The sequence below is a fragment of the Caretta caretta genome, chromosome 2 (assembly GCF_965140235.1).
Source record: "Caretta caretta isolate rCarCar2 chromosome 2, rCarCar1.hap1, whole genome shotgun sequence".
NCBI lineage: Eukaryota > Metazoa > Chordata > Testudines > Cheloniidae > Caretta > Caretta caretta.
The window spans coordinates 220,139,191-220,163,695 of record NC_134207.1 but is presented as its reverse complement, the minus strand read 5'-3'; the positions used below and the strand labels follow the sequence as shown (position 1 = coordinate 220,163,695).

The 24,505-nt window shown below is 40.1% G+C and overlaps 1 protein-coding gene across 3 annotated transcripts in view; it reads right to left on the bottom strand.

Moving 5' to 3' along the window:
• Nucleotides 1-363: 363 nt before the first annotated feature.
• Nucleotides 364-24,505, bottom strand: part of ICA1 (islet cell autoantigen 1) — an 87,596-nt gene continuing 63,454 nt past the window's right edge. For all 3 annotated transcript variants that reach the window (XM_048838238.2, XM_048838236.2, XM_048838237.2), the window contains exons 9-15: nt 17,345-17,442; nt 14,781-14,830; nt 10,898-10,960; nt 10,751-10,792; nt 6,160-6,438; nt 1,580-1,675; nt 364-643 (exon numbers count right to left, since the gene is read on the bottom strand). In XM_048838238.2, the coding sequence (XP_048694195.1) occupies nt 522-643; nt 1,580-1,675; nt 6,160-6,438; nt 10,751-10,792; nt 10,898-10,960; nt 14,781-14,830; nt 17,345-17,442 (750 nt within the window). In that variant the 3' untranslated portion in view covers nt 364-521. The remainder of the gene's footprint in view (nt 644-1,579; nt 1,676-6,159; nt 6,439-10,750; nt 10,793-10,897; nt 10,961-14,780; nt 14,831-17,344; nt 17,443-24,505) is intronic.

The window sequence follows — 24,505 nt, the reverse complement described above, 5'->3', positions numbered from 1 at the left end:
TACAGCAGCTTGACAGACCCAAATATAATCCTTCAATAATTTAGCCCCAGCTTGGATTTTTCACTACGGATACTAACAAAACAGATTGAATTTACATTGTAACATAGTAGTGGCAAATATAATCATTATTTGACTCATGCAGCCTCTCCCATTCCACGATCTTTTGATTTGCACAAGAAACATTATAAAAAAATAGGTTTATAATTTATATTTCACTCTCGCATTGGTTCCGCAACACCTCAGGCCATGACAGTGTTTCAGCAGGTATCCTAATATGGCTAGAATTCTGCCCTAATTTTTAACCTCACTTGGTAAGTCCACATAGAAAATAAATGCAAACTCTTTATACAAAACAAGATCAAATAATTGTACCTATATAAAAGGGGGTTAAATCCCTTTAGTTTTATTGTAATGGCACATACTTTATAGTTTCACAACAGCATACTGATTTTGTTGTAGTCTTCTAAACCCAAAGATAGTGTTAATGAATGGAGGAGTGAGAGTTACGATAGGCCGCAGGCTCATGCATTGAGCAATTCATGTTCTTTATCTGTTTTCCCAACAGCATCAGGATTGGATAACGGGTCAAGGTCAGCAAAAAGACTGAACCAAGCAGTCAGGTCTTTAGGATTCTTTGAAGGTTCTGGAATAGTGAAATATACCATGTCAGAATTCTTGCTGCTCTTAAACATAGCTGATTTAATGCAGAAGATCAACCAAAGTGAATGCCATGAGTATTGTTAAATTGATGAAGAAAATACATCTCCTTCTAGAAATAGTGTAATGAATTACATTTCAACATATTACTTGCAACAAAATTAAATACCCACCCATTTCTGTAGAAATGCATGTAGCACATCAGTCTATATAGGTATTTATATGCCCCCCAATTTTAAATATCTGAGAACTTCCTAATTATTTGAAGATACAAATAATTTCTCCCCGCCCCATCTCCCTGTTTCCATCCTCTAGGAGAAATTTCTATGACGAACACTTTACATTTACTTTGCCCAATCTTTCAGCAAACCCCAAACAAAGCCAATGGGAGGTTTATCCTGGTAAAGGATGCAGGATTGCATTCTTTGCAATATAATTCACTTGTTGCTACAGGCACCTCAAAGCACACAGATTACTGTAACATGGGGCACGTCACTGAAATAACTTCTTAATCAGCAGGTTCAGTTAGGACTCTATTCTACCATATCAGCCATAATGTCTTTCCTGAATTTCAGCACAAACGAGGCTCAGTTCAGAGTGAGTGCATGTGGATGCAACTCTCCGGCTCACAGATTTCCAAGCAGAAACCCCCGTGTTTCATCTGCTATTTCACTGGAACTTAAATGACTGCTCATTACATTTCACCAGGCTTAGTGCCAGCAGATAAAGATGGAATATATATATATATATATATATATATATATATATATATATATATATATATATATCTTCCAACACCAACTATCTAAAGTATAAACAGTGATTAAAGTATTTAATTAGCGTGCACATACAATTCCTGAAGGTAAATGTATTATGCAAATCATCTTGGAGTAACAGAAAACACTTATAATGAACATATCACCTTTCGCAGGCATCTTGTTGGTGTTCACATTCAGGCTGTTTGATTTCTGTGCTGGCTGTGGTATAGATGAAGGGCTAACTCTGTTAGCTGCCCAGCCTAAAAATCAATAACATAGTTGCATTAGTGTCAATGAACAGTAATTACTTAATGAACTCATATCATCCTGGGTACTTTACAGCAGAATACTCATATCAGTTGATGGAGTCATACCCCAGCCTCACTCCTTTACCAGTTACAGTTACTGCTGCTCACATTCTCCCTCACTCCCATAGAGATTAGCAGTTAACTTCTGCAAAGGAGCAAGGTCCTTGAGAAGAGCGTATCTGCTGACTAGTCGCACGTTCCGACAGGCTAAGGCAATCGTGTGCTTTCTAATCGCACAGCCAAATGTCCAGTCTGCCTAAAAGAGCACTCTTCCTGCCTCCCTCCTAACAAGACCACCTTCCAGGACATTTAAAAAAAATACTCAGAAATAGTTTCTGTGCACAGAAGCTCCAGTGCAGACAATCCAGTCAGGCAGGAGGATGGGTGGGTAGGAGGGAGGATTGTTAACATTTTAATTGTGGTAAATGTGACTACGATTTAGCTAAAATCTGACCCACGCTGTACTTTTTTCTTCTACTGTTGCTTTTGTGTAGTTCCATGGACCATCATTTCATTTTATTGTCTAAAGCGAAGTATTTAAAGGGACACTTAACTTGAAGCTATTTTTAAATGATGAATTTTGAAAAATTCCAGGTCCTTTTAAAGCACCTTTAAATAGCATACCCAGAACTTTATTCTTTAGGTTCCTTTTCAAAAAGATTTTATACGGGTGGTTTTTCTCTTCCTTGGGTTTAAAATTCTTTTCAGCAAGGGAAAAAACTAACTACACAAAGCAAACAGCAAAAATGATTACACACGAAGTGCTGCTGTAACGTATACACACAGGCACCACAGTCGACAGTGGGAACACAGCCCACCAACTTTAGCACCAGAACTCCCTGTCTTTACCACAGAGTGAAAAAAAAACAACCCTCTTTTTCCTGTGAGAGAGCTGTGGAATGATGCAATTGCGGGGCTCAGCCAGGAGGGGAAGACAGGATCACAAGCACTAGGGTTATATATTACACTGTTAAATGTGCACACAGGAAAATAGGACTTTCCCCCCTAAATTATTTCATTTACAGTTATCTGAGGTGCTACTTGTAGCTATAATGGGTGCACATTATTTCAGTCCTTTCATTTTTATGATAAGAACATAAGACTAGTTGGTTATAGGGTATTCCACTTTCCTCTTCCTCCATCCCTCTATTTACTTTCTTATCTTTTGCCATGCCTGTCAGATACTGGGTTGTGGTGCCATTGGAACCTGTTCCAAAGGCCATTTAAGATAAAGTCACTAGACCCTAGAGTCTTGCTCGCTTCAGTAGACAACTGCCATTACTGTGGTGATCTGTCCTCTTTCTATTTGACTGGTAGGTAAAGCGGTTCCCCTCTGTTTATAATTAATGCCAAGGCCATTTTATTAAAATAAAGAGTCGGCATGTTTTATAGGCCTGGTCTACACTACCATGGTAAATCGATCTAATTTACGCAACTTCAGTTACGTGAATAACGTAACTGAAATTGATGTAGTTAGATCCACTTACCGTGGTGGCTACACTGCACTGTGTCGATGGGAGAGCATCTCCTGTCAACTTCCCTTATGCTTCTCGGGGAGGTGTAGTACACAAATCGATGGGAGCATGCTCTCCCATTGATTTAGCGTGTCTTCACCAGACCTGCTAAATCGACACTCGCTGCATCGATTGCAGCAGTATTGATCTGTCAGTAAGTGTAGACATGCCCACAGAATCACATAAAATTAGAGGTGGCAGGGGCCTTTTATGTCCTTTCCCTGCCAATGTACTGTAGCAGGTTGTCACCAACTCTAGTAAGGAGGAAAAAGAGATGGAAGCCTAGTGCAGAGATGCATTGTCTATATTCATACAGGCAAACTGGACAATTGTGCCCAGACCCCTCACCAGTGGGCCGCTACCTCCTTAAAAGGTGACCCTGCACTATTAAAAGTTTAAACGTACACATCACTAAGTTAGGCTTCTTTTATTATTTATCATTCTATCAGTCAATCTGCTTGGGAAAGGCTTACACTAGATTGCACCAAAACCCTTGTAAATTCATGTGCCACATCCACCTCCTCATCTTTTTCTTTTAAATCTTGTCACAGTTTCATTAATGGACAACCGGTGCAGCGCTAGAGGTATCTGGTTTGGATGGAGGGTTTTTCAGGTTTGTGTGTGTATTCTAGACTGCAGATGTCTGGTAATTCTAGTAGAAGTTTTTTCTGACACACAATATGTATCATAACTTTACAATATTTGCACACTAGTAGCTGCTTTCCTTCGCTGTCTTCCACAATGAAATCCTGATGACCATGGACTTATTCTTCTGGGGCTTTTATGCCGTGAAGCATTTTTTAACTTGCTCCCACAATTTGTAATACAGTATTGTTTTAAATCCCACACATGCGCACAATGCTCCCCGTCTAATGAATGGCCAATAGAAATGTAGGAATTTGCTGCCCCTCTAGTTGAGCTGGGTTTAAACTACCCAGCAAGATATAATGATACAAGCCAGGGAGCAGGGGCACTGCCTGTATCAGCAGTTCTCAAACTTCATTGCACCATGACCCCCTTCTGACAACAAAAAATTACTACATGACCCAGGAGGGGGAACTGAAGCCCAGCCACACCCCAGCCTTGCTGCCCCAGGCCGGTGGGGGGCCAAATCTGAAGCCCAAGGGTTTCTGCCTTGGGCAGGAGGCATGTAACCTTAGTCCCCCTTCCCAGGGCCAAACCTGGGTGGTGAGGTTTGGGCATTGGCTTCGGCCTCAGGCACTGGCAAGCCTAACACCACCCTGGGTGACCCCATTAAAATGGGGTTGTGACCCACTTTGGGGTCCCGACCCACAGTTTGAGAACCCCTGGCCTATATAAACAAACTGCACTTGGAAAGGGATTAAGGCAACATGAATTGAGTAAACATTTCCAGTGTTTTTCTGGAGTTTCCTGGATAAACATTCCCCCCCCCCCCCCCTTTGGCATAGTGGTGTTTTATCAGTGTTTATTGGTTAGTACCAGAAATCAGAAGCCCCATTCATATGCCAATAGTTGGCAATGGATAGGCTGAGTCGGTTAAGCAAACAAGGCCAAATTCTAATTTCACAGAAACGAATGGGAATTTTGCCTGGAAACTTTCTCCCACTGACTTCTGTGAGACCAGTATTTGGCTCAAAGAATTAACTGATGGGAGATTTACACTGATGAGACTGGCAGACCACAAATCTGAACATATTGTAGAACAGTATTTAACTCTCATGTTGTTTTTCCTTTTTGTCCTTGCACTAAGATTTGGGGAGCAGAACGCCTCTGAACGAGATACTGGACTTTGCTCTTGCTTGACTAGAACAGACAGTTCAGCAAGTAAACCAACGTAAAAAAAAGTCCTCAATACAAACTGCTGCTTTTTGTGACAAAATGCTGGATCTGAAAAGCACTGCTTTAAGAGATTACCAGCATATCTTTATGAAGTAGTCTCATGTACTGTACATGTATATTCCCATTACCACTATAGAGCAAGTTAGAGAGAGGAATTTTGCCGAGGGGAAAAAAAAAAGTGCAATTTATAAATTTGAAAGCATTTGTTGGCCTTGAGTCTATTCTGGTTTGGCAGTTCACTGAGAGTGGCTTTATGTCATGACTAGACAAAAAGATTATCAGTGAGACAGTAAGGAAGTCAAGCAGCTTCCTTTTCATCCCTGCAAATGTGGGAAGTTAAAAAAAAAAAATTACCACAATTCAATTTAGAAATGGAACCAGCAAGTTGTACATTTTTCTCCAGCTGAATGATAGGTCTACACAGATAATGTTAATAAGAGTCCTTTAATTATTATGGATAAGTAAATGGGATTGAAAGTATAGGAAGAGGAAAGCTAATGTTCCCTTTAAAAAGGGCAGCTGAACGAGATAGCTACATCTGCAGTGGAATATAAAAACCTAGAGAGAGCTATTGTTTGTTAACCAAGAACTTTTATAAATAAAACTGGCTTGCTTTCTCCTTTAGAAAAAACAACAACAACAACTTGTACTTCAGTATTAAGAGGCTCCATTTGAGATCAGGCCCCACTGTGAGAGATACTATATGTACATATAGTAAGAGACAATTTCTGGCCCTCAGGGTATCATTGGTACACTGCACTAAAACAAAGGTGGCTGGCCCATGTCAGCTGACTCACGCTCACAAAGCTATAAAATTGCAGTGTAGACATTCATTCCAAGAGGCCGGGCACCAGCCCGAGCCTGAATGTCTACACTGCAATTTTATAGCCCCACAGCCCAAGCTGGAGTCAGTTGACATGGGCCAGCCACAGGCATTTTATTGCAGTGTAGACATACCATAAGAGTTTACACTCTAAATCAGTAGAGGTTAAGAACCACTGCTCTAAATAGACAAGACGGACAAAAATTGGGAACTGAAGTAGAGCAAGACTAAGGTCCCAAATCTTGAAAAACTTACGTAAGTGCAAGACACCCACTCACCATGTAGAGAGGACTGTAAATCGTTCATGTTTTGGTCTAAGAGCTGTGAGGGAAGAAAGCCTGAGGGTGCTGCCGCTGATGAGGGAGCACTCTCCATGTCTCCGCCTGAAGAGGCAGTGGAGAGCTCAGTGAGCGGGTCTTCTCCAAAGACAGCTGTCCACTCTCTGCTGAATTCCCCCTCATCCAACGAGGAAGCATTGAGGATCTCATTCAGCAATACCATATTATCCTTATTACCAGACTCAGGCTCCAGGGAGGTTGCAAGATGGTCTTTAAAAGCTGATTTTAAATAAAACGTGGGGAACCAGACAAATTACTAGAGATGAATTAACTTTCAGGGAAACAAATGAAGAACAAAGTGGAATACAGAAAACTTCAATTCAGTTTTAATACGCTGAATAATATTCAGATTGAAAACTCGGTATGGATGTCTATGGTTTCCCACTTCCAAACCCAGTTTCTGTGGACAAGTTCGGTTGCAGCTTATGCAGCAAGCTATTCTTTGATAGGTACCTGAAAACAATTACCTCCACTGAGACTTTTTTCCATTTAAAATGCAATACAAGTTCATAATTGCTGGTTACACAACAAACAAAGCACTGTATAGTCCAAGGTTTAATAAACTCTAGAAGGCTGCTTTTCTGCTTGCTGTCTGGGTCCCTGTTATATGTGAACTCTAAAAAGACTCACTTGACCTTAAATTAAATCAGATTGCTGCATGCCACAAATAGAAGGCTGCCTGCGTAAGATTCAAATATATAGCAAATATTTGTTCAGTTGGATTGTTGACCCACCAGTGAATGACTGGATCAGCTGGGGGTCTCTATTTGAGAAAACTGCATACTAGACATGTTGAAGGGGGATTTTCAAAGACACTCAGCATTGGCCTAATTCTTCTCCCATTGAAGTCAATGTTAAAACTCCCATTAATTTTAAGAACAGCACTGAGTACTTTTGAAAGTCCCAGTGCTTAACCCTCGTTATCCTCTTGACCTGTTTCCCATTCTATATCAAGGGAACTGTGGTTAAAGAAGCTGCTAGGTTAGTGTTTTTAAAAAGTCTACTCCCCCCCGCCCTCCCAACACAGACATACACAGCACACACAATTCCTGATCATAACTATTAACCCTCTAGTTTACATCCGATATTGTCCCAGTACTCAAACTGAAAGAAACCATCTCTATATCTAACCAACAAATGTTACTTTCATCTTCACCCAGAAACGTTTAGAACTTCAGGTACATTGAGGGAGTATTCTGATAATGAAAACAGTGGTTTCCATCTTCTACCTAGTGTTGGTTATAAGTCTGATGCTACCACAGTACTGAAACTGAACACTTTACCTCAATTATGTATACCTCTGGCATGTGAAAGCACAAGAGGCAGCTTCATTTTGCAAAGCTTCAGATGACTAGTTATCTTTCTTTGTCCTCCACTTCTGCTTACATACAACTGTAGAGATTACAGATGCTTTTAATGTTTTTGGCATAAGAGATCATAAGAATGGACAACAGGATCTCTTGAGGGAAAATGGCCACTACATTTTATTGCAATGTAACTCCCTACTTCAATATGTTCTTTTTTTAATGACCATAATGATTTACAATGAAGTGACCACAGTGGAGAACTTGAGTTTTAAAGGGACATGAGTTAATATCACATAGGAGAATATAAACACCTATATATGAGGAACGAGGAAACCAGCTCCTCTAAAATAAGAACCAGCCTGAATTTTTAGCCCATATTAAGGTAAAATCCAAACATTTTAACATCTTTTTAATTTACATTTTTATATGGCTCTGCATTTCCTAGGTAGGATCAAAAATGGAAAGAGCACAAAAAAGCCTATTCTCCTGGGATTCCTATTAGAAATTACCAGAAGTATCACAAGAAAACCTATTCTCATGAGATTTTCACCCCACCTCCCTCATCTCAGAGGAGTGGCTAAGAACATTAATACCTTCAAAACTTTTCAAAGTTCATCTACCAGTACCATATATTTACAGTGCACTCAGGACTATGGTAACAACAGTGCTCTCTCTAGTATTTCTCAGGCATTTATCACTCTGATATCTAAGCACTCATATTCTTCTAGTGTTTCAGCAGGAAATGTTTTACTTTCATGAAGTTTCAAGACTAGCAGGAGAAGATAACGTGTATTAAGAATGTTTGTTACTAGTGATAATGTGATACCATTACTGCACCTCACCACAGATTAAATTGACCACAACAGGAAGAAGGTTTCAAGTGATACAGCTCAGATCAAAACCATGCTAAGTTTGCAGTTTTCATGTGTGTCACACCTAGTTAGTGAAGAAATTATACATGAAGATTTAAATCTGAAAACTCAATTTCTTCTGACTATGCTAGTGTGGTAGCTGTACTAGGTCACAAGTTATGGATTTTCTTACTTCATACCCCCCTCCGACACTTTCGTATTTGTTTTACTTTTTGTTTTCCTCCTTTGCTTTCTACCCACCATTTCCTCTCCGCTGCGCATTTTCCCACCATATCCTTTCCTTGCCTGCACACACAGCTCTTAGCCCTGAAAATGTTTAACCACCACATTAAAAAAAATCTTGTGATCACATTCCATTTTTGTCTGTTTGAATACACGTAACATGTATGTGTCCTTTGGAACCATGCTTCATTCTGTAGGGTATTTAAAAAAAAAAAAAAGGAGAGAGAAGAATAACGTGCAACATGAGGGCTCAACAACACAGAAGGCGAATTAGGACTTGTGTGTACACACAAAAATTGTGCCACTTTAACTATACCGGTAGAGTTAAAGTGGTAAAATCCCCCCTCACATGGATGCAGTTGTACAGGTATCAAGGTGTTTATACCAGTAGATATTATTCTCATAAAATTAGAGGAATAAGGTATACCACCATAAGCACCTTTATACCAGCATAACCGCCACCATGCTAAGGACTGTACAGATCTAACTCTTTCAGAAATTGTTACATTGGTTCAAAACCTGTACATAGACCAGGCCTTACCTGTGACTCCAGTAGGAATGTTCGACATAGAAGATGGTGGAAGTGATGGAAAAAGGAAAGAGAGAAAAAGGCCACTACCAGGCACAAGAGGGACACAATATTAAGCCTCAAAACAAAAACTCATCACGTTTAAGCGTTTATACATGGAGATTCTGGGGCTCTCTAGTACACATGTGACTGAGGAATCATCACTATGTCTGCATCTCCATGGCCCTGGATAATATTTCCATCAGCACTTTAGAAACAGAGTTGTGCAAATAACTATTTTTTTCAGTTTTCTGACAATTCCAAAAATTACTTTTGGATTGACCTGAAAATGAATTTTTTTGAATTTTTCCACAAACCCAAAAAATAATAAAATTCATTTAGACCCAAAATGCAACATTTTGTTCAACTTGAAATGAATGGCTTTGTTTTGATTTTGAGCTTCTTAAAATTTTTGAAGCATAAAACAGAACTTTCAAAATGACTTTTCATTTTGAATCAAAAAAATCTTCATTTAAAAAATGTCAATTTTTTTTTTTTTTTACAAAAAAAATTCAGCAAATTCAAAACAAATTTGCAACATATTTTGTTAAAATTTTTTGGCAAAAACTAAGGTTTGGTTGAAAATCTTTTTTCCCCCCAGACAGTTCCGTTGTCTTAACTAAAGTGAAGCTATCTGTATCCACTCCTTCCCATTTGGAATTCTATACTTCATAGGCTCTTCCTCAGATAGCCTAAAATATATTCACCAATCTATCTGACTCAGCTACATAGTGTTTTTGAGTCACAAAAGTCTGTGTGGTCTTCTGAGATAAGTAAATTAGGAGCAAATGAAACCATTGCACCAAGTGTTATTGCATTTTCATAAGATAGTATGGTACATAAAGGGTGTCATTGTGATTAGTTGGGACCTTCTTAAACAGAAGCGGGGGTAGGAGAAAAAGGCTAAAACAGCACAGTTGGGAAAGAACAGTGAACACTGCTCATTCCTTAGTGCTGACACTAGTCTAAGCAGCAGAGGATACAAGTAGAGGGTATATATTATAGATTGTTCTCCCGTGTATGAATGAGAACAGCATATCTGTTTTAATCAACAAGGAGGGTCAGAGAACTCAAGAGTTCTTTTCAGTTTTTAAAGGTGCTCAAATCAGTTGTTTCTGGTACTGATATCTGCCATATTTCCAAAACAAATTATAGCAGCTGTAGAGTCAGTACCAACTATAATGACCAGGTGGGCATAAAAAGCAAAGAAGAATAAAAGACAGGGCTATTAAACATTATGGGAATGACGGGAATGACACTGTAACGTGCATAACATTAGCCCCACTGAAATAAATATGAATTACGTCCTTTGCCAGAAAGACAATTATATTTTTGGCAAATAAATTGAAGTACTGTAAATCCTATTGTATTCAATAGGGTTTACTTTTTATTTCAATATCAGATTTAGTGCCCACAAATTATGTATGCAGAGTTGAAGTTCTTTAACACTATTTAAGTACTGTAGGTGGATGATCTCATTTAGAAAAAGATAAGATTAAAAATACTTTTGGTGTTTTGCTTTTGGAAAACTGATAAAATAGATATGCATGAATTTCACATACCACTTTCTTCAGGTTTCAGGTCTAATAAATCATCTATGGCACCTAGTGGTTAAAAAGCAAAGCACAAAAAATTATTAGTCATTCATTGACTCCTTATGTAATCAATAGTTATAAATTGTAAAGTAAAGCAGTTTCAGTCTAGGTTACCTGAATTATCTTTATGGTCAAAGCTTTCTCCTAAGGTAGAAAGAATGTCCTTCCTATCTTCAGCTGTAACCAAACACATGAAGCAAGTCAAACCAAGTTCAGCGGTAGGTATATACTATCCATCACCTGACCAGTATGGTGGTGATGATTTTGAATGCCCAGAGAGATACAGAGAGGCTACAAAAATAGAAATGACAATAATAATGGGGGATTTCAACTATCCCCACATTAACTGGGTACATGTAACCTCAAGATGAGATGCAGAGATAAAATTTCTAGACACCATTAATGACTGATCCTCGGAACAGCTAGTTCTAGAACCCAAGAGGGGAGAAACAATTCTTGATTTTACCCTAAGTGGAGCACAGGATCTGGTCCAAGAGATTAATGTAGCTGAACCACTTGGTAATAGTGACCATAATGTAATTAAATTTAACACCCTAAGAGAGGGGGAAATACTAAAGAAGAACTAGCATTTAACTTCAAAAAGGGGAATTTCACAAAAATGAGGAAGCAACAAACGGAAATTAAAAGGAACAGTCAGAAGAGTGAAATACCTGCAAGCTGCATGAAAGCTATGTAAAAACACCATAATAGAGGTTCAAACTAAATACTGTATATACCCCCTCCCCGCCCCCAAGAAAAAACAGTCAGAGGACCAAAAAAATGCCACCATGGCTAAATAGCAGACTAAAAGAGGCTGTTAGAAGCAAAAAGACATCATTTAAAAATTGCAAGTCAAATCCTACTGAGGAAAATAGAAAAGAGCATAAACTCTAGCAAGTCAAGTGTAAAAGTATAATTAGGAAGGCCAAAAACGAATTTAAAGAGCAACTATCAAAAGACACAAAAACTAAAAGCAAAAAAATTTTTGAAGTACATCAGAAGCAGGAAGCCTTCCAAACAATCGGTGGGGCCACTGGATGATCAAGGTGCTAAAGAAGCACTCAGGGAAGACAAGGTTCTTGGGGAGAAGCTAAATGAATTCTTGGTATTGATCTTCACTGCAGAGGATGTGAGGGAGATTCCCACACATTCTTTTTACCTGAAAAATCTGAGGAACTGTCCCAGATTGAGGTGTCAATAGAGGAGGTTTTGGAACAAATTGATAAAATAAACAGTAAAAAGTCACCAGGAGGGTATGAACATGGGCCAGGGGCTGCTCCCAGGCCCGCCGGCCCTCTGCCCAGGGCAGGTGTAGGGTCTGGGGCTCTCCAAAGCAGCTCAGGCTCCCTGGGTGGCCCAACTCCAGCTTCTGGCCTGGCAAGGGGGTGTGGCCTTGAGGGAAAGAGGAGGAGCAGTTACTCCTTAAACACCTGTCCGTAAGGTGTGAAAAAGAAAAAATATTATGGGGGACTTCAATGTGGAGATACTGCTGGCTGCATGGGACCTCCAGCATGTAAAACAGTTTAGAAAATTTGTATAATTATTGTAACACAAAAGGTATTGCACCCAACATGAGGTAACGTTCTTTTGGATCTCATAATGAAGGATAAAGATTAATCAGTAACTGTACTGGAAGTTGGTGATTGCCTAAGAAAATTTATTGGAGGAAAAACTTAAACAGAAAAAATCTGAATGAAAATGGGAGTGCTTAAGGAAGAGCTAATAGATGGCCAAAAAGCCACAATTAAACAATGACAACTTTGGCTAAAAGCCCATCTGGGACCAGTGGCAAAGTGAAAGCAGCAATTAGAGATTTTAAAAAGCAATATGACAAATGGAATAAAGGGACTTAGATAGCACTCGTTATAAATGAGAACTTATGAAAATTGATAGCAGAAGCTAGAGACATCACAGAAAAAATCCATGCCTGCAGGGCTAAGGACAATAAAAAGGAGGCTAAGTAGATCAGGAATAAAAATCCTAGCAATGGGAATAGCCAGACGAGGATGGTAAAACTGGTAATAATGAAGAGAAAAGGCAAAAGTGTTCAATAAATATTTCTGTTTGGTATTTGGAAAGAAGCAGGATTGCGTACTTGTGTCATATGAAGATGACGAAGTACTTTCTGGTCCATCAGAAACTTAGGCCCAGATCCTCAAAGATATTCAGGTGCCTAACTCCCACTGACACCAATGGTGACTTGATTTCAATAGGAGTTAGGTGCCTGAATACCTCTGAAGATCTGGGCCTGAGTAAACTACATCTACCAGGGATAAACATTTTAAAATCAACAGGCCCAGGTCACTTGCACCCAAAAGAGTTGGATGAGAAGATCTCTGGCCCACGGATATTAAATTTTAATACATCTTGCAATACCAGGGAAATTCCAAAGGAATGGAAGTTTGCTAATGTGCCAATATTAAAAAAAAGGAAGAAGGATCGCATGGGCTGGTTTCTGGTTAGCTGGTCATCAACTCCAGACAAAATAATGGAAAAGCTCATATGGAATTTAATTGATAAAGAATTAAAAGGACAGAAATATAATTATCAGGGGGTAGCCGTGTTAGTCTGTATCCACAAAAATAACAAGGAGTCCGGTGACACCTTAAAGACTAGCAGATTTATTTGGGCATAAGCTTTCGTGGGTAAAAAACCCAGACTCCTTGTTGTTTTTGAGAAATATAATTAAATTGTCAGTCAACACGGTTTTATGGCAAATAGTTCTTCTTGAACAAAGCTGATTTAATTCTTTGATGAGATTACAAGTTTGATTGATAAAGGGAACTGCACGGCGGTAATATACTTTGACTTTTCTAAGGTGTTTAGATTTAGTACCGCACAACATTCTGATTAAATGAGCACCATACAATACCAATAAAGCTCAGGTTAAACGGATTAAAAAATGGCTAACTGACAGATCTCAAAAAAGCAGTTGCCAACGGGGAATCATCACTGAATGGGAGGCGTTTCTATTGGGACTCCACAGGATCAATACTATACTAGAACCTATTCAACATTTTCATCAATGATTTGGAAGTAACTATAATATAACTGTTGATAAAATCTGTAAATGACAAAAATATGCAGAAAGTTATGAGGACAGAGCAGTGATGCTGAGTTACCTGGATCACCTTTTACTTGGGCCTATTGAAACAAAATGCATTTTAATACAGCCAAATGGAAGATTATACAGGTAGGAACAAGGAATGCAGGCCATTCCTATAGAATGGGGACTGTATCCTGGGAAAGTAGTGACTCGGAAAAGGATTTATGGTCATAACGGACAAGCAACTCAACATGAGCTGCAAGTGCCAGGCTGAGGCAAAAAGGACTAACGTAATCCTTGGCATTGGTAAGACTAATACTGGAATACTGTGCATAGTTCTGGTTTCCACATTTTTAAAAGGATGTTGAAAAATTGGAGAGAGTGCAGAAAAGAGCCAGCAAATTCAAGGGGTGAAGAAAATATCTTATATTGAGAGACTTAGACTTCAGTCTGTTTAGTTTGTCAAACAGAAGATTGAAATCAAGTCACTTTTCAGTGTACCAGGAAAGTGAATCAGTACCCCCCAAAAGGAAAAAATGCTGGATATTAAAAGGGCTCTTTAGTTTAGTGGAAAACTATATAACAAGAACCTATGTCTGGAAGCTGAATCCAGAGAAATTCAAATTAGAGATAAGGCACAAAATTTTAACAGTGAGGGTGATAAACCACTGCAGCCAACTAGCAAGGAAAGTAATGGATTCTCCAACTCTTCAGATCAAGACTGGATGTCTAAAACACGTCTTCCAGAAAGGCAGACACAAGTTATTGGTCTCACAACAGGAGCAACTGGATGAAATTTAATAACCTGTGACACGCAGGAGTTCAGACTAGATGATGTAATGGTCCCTTCTGGGCTTAATTCTATGAATCTCTATGAAATAGCTTGAGGAAAGTAATACATACATTACATAGATCAACACAACTGAGAAAGATTAAGATATAAAATAATACCTGAATAGGTTGGTTCCTTGCTGTGGTTTTCCTCATCTAATGAAATCAACCTTAAATTGGAGAGTGAAAAAAATTAAGAGCACACTTCTATGTTTTAGTGTCATATCTTGTAAAAGGTAGAACTTTGGATACCTTTCCTTTTTCAGTTGTACCACAATAACATTACATCAATAGCAATAAAACAGTAATTTACATTAATCCCTTTACTTCCCAAGTAAAGTTGTTGCCTTCTAATATTTTGTCTGCAAAATTTATTAAAGATTAAAGTGGGTTGAAGAGAAACTGTCAAGTGGCTTAAGTCCCATTTTTATCTACCTAAAAATCTGTTATGGACAATATACAACCGGATTCTGTGCATCCAGATTAGTTTTGCCCACTTAACACTAAGGAGCTATAACCATCCCCCACGAAAACATTTTGCATTCTGCCCTTTGGGTCTATGGCAGCAATTAAATAGTATGGGCCAGATTCACTCCTAGTGCAAGTCCACTGACTCGTCAAGTTACATCCACGTCAGTGTTAGCATAGATTTGGAAAGAATGAATCAACAGTGCTGATGGTCTGAACAGACAACATAAGGTCTGGTCTACACACAATTTTTATTATAACCATTTTGATTAGTGGTATATTTTACCAAATGGATGCAGTTATCTATATAGCTATCTATATATGCCTAATATAACTGCATCCACAGTAGTGGGGGTTGCATTGCTTTAACTATACCGGTATAGTAAAAGCAGTACAATTTGTGTGTGTAGACGAGCCCTAAGATTATTTAAAAACAAAACAAAAAACCCCAGCCGTGCTAATTTAACTTGTGTTCACAACATAAGTAAAATTCAACAGCTGTCAAATGCAGAAAGGCCAAGGGGTTGTCTTATTGACTTAAACCAATGATCTCATAGTTGAATACCAGAAGAATAAATGACCTGATGAGAGTAATGTAAGTTCATTAAGCAAGCTAGTGAGTTCAATTCCAACCCTGCAAAGTCAGATATTTAAAATATATTTTAAAAGGCTTTAGTGATTTGATGGGGATTTATACTTATTTTTTCTAAAGCCTTAGAAATAGTTATTAATATTTTTGTTTTAAGGAAGAAAATGACAGAGGGAAACTGTTCTTTCTTCTCTGTTACAGAGGGTTGAAAAAAGCCATGACACAAGCAAGTGTGCCTATTACATGACAGCTAATGTATTTTCTGGCAAGATCTACAATACTATGTCTAGTATCAAAGCAGACCTCTTGCATGAACCACGATTCATGCACTCAGGATAGGTGTACTGTTTTGCTTTTGTTTTTAAACTGTAGCAGGAATTCAGGCAATAGGGGGACTGGGGAAGCTTCAGAGAATAATCATAGAAGTATGACTGGAAGGGACCTCGAGAGGTCATCTAGTCCAGTCCCCTGCACTCAAGATAGGACTACGTACTAACTAGCTCATTCCTAATACTCTTTTCCTTATTCTAGAAGTTCCTTCTTCAGTTTAAGGAGAATTTTTTTTCCGTGATTCTTTACTAGTGTCTCATTACAAGCAATGGATTCACAATAGTGCTGTGAAAAAAGACATCTGCACAAGGTCACTTGGCTGTGTCCTTTCTAACCTGTTAACACCCAAATAGGACTCACTTAAAACCTGTTAGCTAGTGGGTAATGTCTTCAGATTCTTTTATTTGTTTACAAATGCAACAGTCTTTCCAAAAGATTTCTAAAAACCAGCCAAACAAAACCCAGTAACTAGCAATCAAATCGTTCTTAATTTTTTGACATCCGATCCTTACGTAGGTACTTTATTTGGATGGTCAAAACAACAGGTGGCACCAGGATTACATCACTATATGCCCTCACAACTGAATCCTGATGTGTCCATAGGAGAGGGATCACATCTCATCCTCCGGTTCTCCCATTCTTTGATCAGCCGCTCCGAAGATTAACATACATCCAATTCATATATCCCTCTCACCTCAGAGCCACAGGTAACTCAAGTAACAACAGAATCAGCTCACTTAGATGTTCTCTTTACAAAGTACCTGCTGCTGTACTGGATTAATAGGCAATGCTGTATACATCATAAAAACTAATCAGTGCTTAAAGCAAGCAAGAATTCAGCTCCTGTTCCCAGGTGCAAGGAAGAGGGCATGAAAGGGACAAAGGATGGAGTGCAATATTATCATTTCTCTTGAATTAAGTTGTTCACTGTTTCTCTTTATTTTTCAGTTTTCTGCATTTCCCCCCTTTATTAAATAGAAAGAGTAAACCAAAAAGCAGTTAATTCAATGGCATAATTGTACTTGCTTTACATTGCTCACTTTTTGTTTACGACAAAACTTTTGTGCTTGGCTCCTTGGCTGGAGTTCTCCAATATACACTAAAGTATTACAGGAATTCCTCCACTTTCATCTCTATTTGTCCAAATCTCTAGTGTTCAAATAAAGTGAGCCTGTATTTACACTTATAAGCGTGACAGGCTCCGCACAATAACCTTTAAAAAAACAGACAAACCCAAAGATAAATTGGAAAGCACAGCATGGATGAAAAAACTACATTGTTCTGAGATGTGACTTACTGACTCTCCTGATCCTCCACTGATTTGGTGCTTGCAGTCTGCAAATCCTCCTCCTTTTCAGCTCTCTCAGTTAATTTATTTACAGGATCTTGTAAGCTCTAGATCATGATCAACACATAAATGAAAAAGAAAAGGGTAGACAGTCAGGGAAATGATATTATTTCACGTAACATTAAACTGGCCCAGCTGAGTCCACATAAGACAAGAAAATACTTTCATGCTACTGGAGCCTAGTCTGAATCAGAGAGAGAAAATTTCTGCAGGTAAAAAAATGTTAGAGATTATTCACTAAAGCAGAGCTACAGTACAAACAACATGAAAAGAAGCAACCACTTCCTTTATTGACCATTCATTTCTGAAGGAGGCCTCTTGGCTGTTGCTAAACTCATATTCTGTTTCCAACACGTATTTAAGAAAAATCTGTTCCAGTCGCAGCCCACACACTGGGTTTTTGTGTGTGTGTGAAGATGAGCTAGAATAAAAAAATAAAATGAACCCATTTGTTTTTCTTCACACTGCTTCTTCATCTCCTCTCTCTGGCACAGCTATTTACAGTACCCTGACAACTTAGCTCATGTGCAAAGACTATAAGAGGCCACACCTGTGTCCTCAGTGATAAACTCTTGTACTATATGACCTCCAGTTACTGTACTTCATCAAAACCTATTTGGTGTTTATTTTATAATTGAAGAAGATTTTGTGAGGCTGCTAAAGTGGAAATTTTGTGAGTTGAAAGCACTGTCATGCACTGAAAAATAAATGTCTTAAGTAACAGCATCTGGGAGTTTCATGTTTATCTCCTCGGTCCCAAATTTGGGCATGCAGACAAAAATACACAAATCAGTGACAAGAATTACATACGTGATCATTAAACATATTGGGATGTTCTGATGTGGGTCTGCCTCATTCTCTCTTGTGGAAGCTACTCCACATATATAAATAATTTAATCATTAAATATGCATTGGGCCAGAGAGAGTAACTCCATACCCAAGTGGTTCAGGCACTCACCTGAGAGGAGAGAAACCTATGCTCAAACCCCTTCTGCTCATCAAGCAAGAGGGTCTCCCGCATCTCAGGTGAGTGCTCCAGTCATTGGCCACAAGGGAAATTTCTTTCTTGCCCCATCCTAAGGCCATTGTGTGTGGAGACAGGTGTGTGCCATCACCATTCTTGCAAGAAACAGCTTAGGCACTTCCCTTCCAGGAGAGGGTTCCCAGCTGTGGATCCCAAGCAGAGATAGGCAGCTCCCCCCAGTCAGGACTTAGGTGCCTAACTCCCTAAAAATCAGTGGGGTTTAGGATACATCCCTCTCCTTGTTATCTGCTATCAGCTAGTTTAGGTGGCTCCTCACATAGTGTGCTGCCTTTTGTGGACCCCATTTTTAGGCATCTCTCTAACCCAGGGGTGGGCAAACTTTTTGGCCTGAGGGCTGCATCAGGTTTCGGAAATTGTATGGAGGGCTGGTTAGGAGAGGCTGTGCCTCCCCAAACAGCCAGGCATGGCCTGACCCTTGCTGCCTACCTGATGCCCCCAACTTCTCGCCCCTGATGCGCCCCCCAGGACTCCTGCCCCAATCAACCCCCCCACCCCGCTCCCTGTCCCCTGACCGCCCCTGGAACACCCACCCGACTGCCCCCTGCCGCCCCATCTAACCCCTCCTTTCCTTCCTGACTGCCCCCCAAGGACCCCTGCCCCCATTCAACCATCAACCCCCCCATTCCTCACACTCTGACTGCCCCTACCCCTATCCACACAGCCCTGCCCTCTATCCAATCGCCTCCCCCCTGGCTCCCTGGAGTGCTGGTGGCACGGCTGCACCAGGACAGGCAGCCACTCCACTCAGCTGGGAACAGTCCTAAAAGTCAGAGATTACAATGCTGAGCATTGCAATACCTAAGTCCCTTTGTAGATTTGGGCCCAGATCATAAACTTGGACCTGTGAGAGTGCATCTTTGTGCCTGTGCAGAACTGCACTGAATTCAACAGAGCTCTGTGCAGATGTAAGTGTGTCTTGCAGGATCAGGATTTATATTTGTATCTTGCGCTGTGCCAAACACATTATGTGAATATAACAAAAAAAACAAATGGAGCAGCTATCATGATTTGGAATACCCACAAAAGAAGATCTGTTGGGTAAGTAAATGCCACTTTTAGTGTCCCTTTTCTGACAATTGCACTTTAAAGTGTTCACTTTACTGTAAGCCTTGCTGATATTCAGGATAATTTATTTATTTTTTGCTAAGAGAGAACACACTTTGTGAGAAGCACACTGAGTAGAGAACCGTTATAACTTGTGTCCAGAGTCTTAATAAAATGCTAGCGTACATCACCGGAATAGTAGAACCAGGGAAAGCTCTTGCTCCAAGTTCCCCACAGGATCACAAAGGAAAGTCAGAGTCACCAGCTGATCTGCCATGTGGAAAACATTCCCACTTATCTAGTTTAGTTTTTTTTTACTGCTCTCCTGCTGATCTGAACAGATTATTCACTAGCGGGGGTGTTTCTAGCTCCTGTTTATATAATTTTGGTCCATGTTTATTTGAAGGCAGCCAGTTGTACTTATTTTACCTTTGGTGTTTTAGGAACCAAGTTAATGTGCTTGCCATAAAGCTACATCTTGCAAGGTTTTTGTTTTCTTTATCCCAAGTTTATTTTTCTATAAAGTAGCTTAAGTGAATTTAGTGCTGGATTAAAAGCATTGGAGACTCGAGATGTTTAAAGAATAGAAAAAACACATGCAGCAGTAGTGCAAGCTTCTCATGCTGTGTTGCAAATGGAACCTCGTGGGATTACTCCCTCTTCCAGTTCAGTCCGGGACCCCTTTGCTTATATTGCCAAAAAGGGCATTAATCAGCACCATTTACGAGGGGCTTTGTGGATTTTGGAAATGGAGACTTGTCCTCTGGCACCTAGAATGAAATCACTCTTGTATTTCACAGATACCATACAACAGATGGTAATGACTGGGTTGCATTCAACCCACTGACCAAAGACCAGCTCTTGCACCATTGAAGTCTGAGGGAGTTTTTCCATTGACTTAAATAGGCACAGGACTAGGTTCCAAGAGACTAAAGGCTTTCGTGAGATACATCTCAGAGGCACAGCACAGAACGCGACGGGGAGAGGGCAAAGGTGGCTGTTCATCACCTTTGCGTCCTACTGATCCTCCGCTCCTCCAAAGGCTGAAGAGCCCCTGACAGGCCCTGAGGACTTGTGTAAGTTACAGCAGCCTCCTCAGTTTGCCGCATGGGCCACAGCACTGTCGGGAACCTCTGCAGTGCAGTGTGCTATGGCCCTGTCCCTGACATGCCCTTCTTTCTCTCAGGCCCACCCTCCTCCATATGCACTGTGCCAGGGCTTTTGTGGGGTCTTCAGGAGGCAGCCTTATATTTGTCTTCTGCAGTGCTCTCAGAAGAGAAATCCTCTGCCAGCCAGACATGGGGCTTTTAGGGCCCCTTTCCCCGACCGTCTCTCTCTCGCCCTCCATATTCCAATACCGTTTCCCTGAACCATTCAGTCCTTCATTTTAACTTTTATTGGAATGTAATAAATAAAACTTGCTCTATGATTTTTTAACTGTTTTGATTTCCAAAAAGTTTGCGGTTACCATAACATGGTAACTGCAATACCAGATTAGCACCCATGCTCCCTTTAATGATTCAAAGGTGGAAAGAAAAATCCTCAGTATTCCCTGGGAAAATTATATACATAAAAGTTCTTTTAAATAGGTGTTTTCCTCTTAGAAGCTCTAATACTAAGCTAACATTTTCCATCGTTGCTCAGACTGTTTCAGGAAATACATTTTCATGGTTCCAGGATCAGCACACAATGGGAAACGCCAAACAGAAATGGTGCTCACAAGTGTCTGCAAAAAGTAACAGAATAATAATAATGGAAGTTACTATTTCCTCTATTGGGAAAATAAATATAGCACTGAAAGTCCACAATTAAAAGGGAAATTATTCTGCACAACAATTTTTTTAAAAATGGTAGCCATATTTTAATGCAATATCCAAGTTTAATTACATTTGTGTTTAGGAAATATTGTCTTGAACTCTGCTAGCAAATACTTCAGTATTTTCCCCTTTCTCTCTCCCCACTAAAAGCACTTATTTTTTTATGAAAGAGACAAAAGGGCTAGAGAATTTAGCAAATATTTTAATACAAAAATAAATTTAGTTAAGAAAACAATGGTTAACAGTCTGGTTTACTGAATGTAAATTCACAGTTTGTGATTGCAATTGTGAACAAGTATAGAAACAATAGTGATTGGCATTCTGTGTGTCGTGTTGTTTCTTACCTTACAGACAGTATAATAAGCACTGAAGTCACTGAAGCTGCGCACACTAAACCAAAGTTATTTGGTTCAGAATAAGCAATTTGCATAGGATCATATGCTTTGACTAGATGAATGTGCGGTGCTCCTGCTGGGACTGGTATGCCTGTATCTGAAACTCGAGTCTCAGAGGATTAACAGAATCTTCCTGCTTGCCTCATTTATACCCCTCCAGTGTAAAATCAGGAATATACTTTGTGTAACCCTGTAGACACTACATTCCTTAGAACTTGTCTTCACACAGAAATTGCACCAATTTAATTTAAACGTTAAAATAAAAAGTTAAATTTGTACAGTTTTTGTGTGTGGACTCTCTTATGCCAGTTTAATACTGGTTACATGGGTTTAACAATCCCTAGGGTAAAGAACTAATGTTTGTAGCCTTAACCAAATGTGTAGGAAGTGACTCTTACTCAGGTGTTGCTTCTAACCCAGCTCCTGACCGCACACAAAATCATCTCAGCTGAGTCTGGTGGTGCTTACTGTTCACATCTGCTGGCTTGTTTGGGGTTGTAGGCTAACCCCAGAGCTGGTAAGTGCCCACTTTGCAGTGAGTACATAGGCTAAACCACTCTAGTGCTGATAGTCCTTCAGTGCCTTCCCACAATTCCTCCCACGTGTGCAGAAGGACAGACAAGTTCTCTCTCAATTCACCAGGAAAGAATCATAGAGCAGATCATCTTACTACGGCACAAAAAACCACAGGATCTGCCCCCACATACCCTAGGTACACACACTAGTTAGCACAGCACCAGTGATGACACAGTCACTCAAGTCTGGCTTTGCAGTGTGGCTGCTCACACCTGACCTAGATAAACCCCGATGCTCAGACGCCAATCATTTCCTATAATTCCACAATGAAGACCCAGCCAATGAGACAATTATGGGATATCTGTTGCTAGACCACGAAAGGAGCTTTTGTCCCACTGTGGTTTCCTTCTTTTTCCCCAAGAAATAAAAAAAAAAAAAAAATTGAATGGCTTTATGTCAGCAGCTGAATGAGAATTAGCTATATATCCACGCAGCCTTATTTCTTTTCCCCACTCAGTGTGAGGAACAGCTGTCAAACTGGCAGAGGGCCAGGGAAAGTATATGGATACCCTCCCAGTCCTACTGTCCAAAATAAAGACCTTCTCACTAGGAAATTGTTATACACTTTTCAACACCAGTGTTATAAAAGGTGTAAGCTTTACCAAAGCCAGGGTACAGGCATTTTTACCTCTGTGTTCGCTAACTCAACACGGTTTCAATGGCAAAGTGGTAAAAAGGTCTGCAACCTGCTTTTACTATAGCTGATTGATGACACCAGTGCTGAAAAATGGCTACAAAAGTTCCTAGTGCAGATGAATGTAAAGAAGGAAGTGCCCCATGAGGGTAAAATGATATGCTCGGACCACCATTCCCACCATCCCACCTAGTGAGTAAAATCAGAGCTTAATCACCTCTGGACTTGGCAGTTCATCACCACGGCGGCGCCTGTGGGCTTGCTGCATCAGTTATAAATGTAAAAAAATTGCTTGAGCCCTGGCTCCTCTTTCATTATAAATTAAACACAGAGTAAAATGTGGGATAGTAAATAAGAATCAGGAGGGATTCTCACACTGAGAAAGAAGGACGATCAGCGAGTTATCTCAAGTGCCTATATACAAATGCAAGAAGCCTGGAAAACAAGCAGGGAGAACTGGAAGTCCTGGCACAGTTAAGGAATTATGATGTCATTGGAACAACAGAGACTTGGTGGTATAACTCATATGACTGGAGTACTGTCATGGATGGTTATAAACTGATCAGGAAGGTCAGGCAGGGCAGAAAAGGTGGGGGAGTTGCATTGTATGTAAGAGAGTAGTATGACTGCTCAGAGCTCCAGTATGAAATTGCAGAAAAATCTGAGAGTCTCTGGATTAAGTTTAGAAGTGTGAGCAACAAGGGTGATGTCGTGGTGGGAGTCTGCTATAGACCACCGGATAAGGGGGATGAGGTGGACGAGGCTTTCTTCTGGCAACTCATGGAAGTTAATAGATCGCAGGCCCTGGTTCTCATGGGAGACTTCCATCACCCTATTTGCTGGGAGAGCAATACAGTGGTGCACAGACAATCCAGGAAGTTTTTGGAAAATGTAGGGGACAATTTCCTGGTGCAAGTGCTGGAGGAACCAACTAGGGGCAGAGCTCTTCTTGACCTGCTGCTCACAAACTGGGAAGAATTAGCAGGGGAAGCAAAAGTGGATGGGAACCTGGGCGGCAGTGACCATGAGATGGTCGAGTTCAGGATCCTGACACAGGGAAGAAGGAGAGCAGCAGAATACGGACTCTGGAAGAAAGGAGAGCAGCAGAATACGGACCCTGGACTTCAGAAAAGCAGACTTTGACTCCCTCAGGGAACTGATCGGCAGGATCCCCTGGGAGAATAACATGAGGGGGAAAGGAGTCCAGGAGAGCTGGCTGTATTTTAAAGAATCCTTATTGAGGTTACAGGGACAAACCATCCCGATGTGTAGAAAGAATAGTAAATATGGCAGGCGACCAGCTTGGCTTAACAGTGAAATCCTTGCTGATCTTAAACACAAAAAAGAAGCTTACAAGAAGTGGAAGATTGGACAAATGACCAGGGAAGAGTATAAAAATATTGCTTGGGCATGCAGGAGTGAAAGCAGGAAGGCCAAATCACACCTGGAGTTGCAGCTACATGAGATGTTAAGAGTCACAAGAAGGGTTTTTTCAGGTATGTTAGCAACAAGAAGAAAGTCAAGGAAAGTGTGGGCCCCTTACTGAATGAGGGAGGCAACCTAGTGACAGAGGATGTGGAAAAAGCTAATCTACTCAAT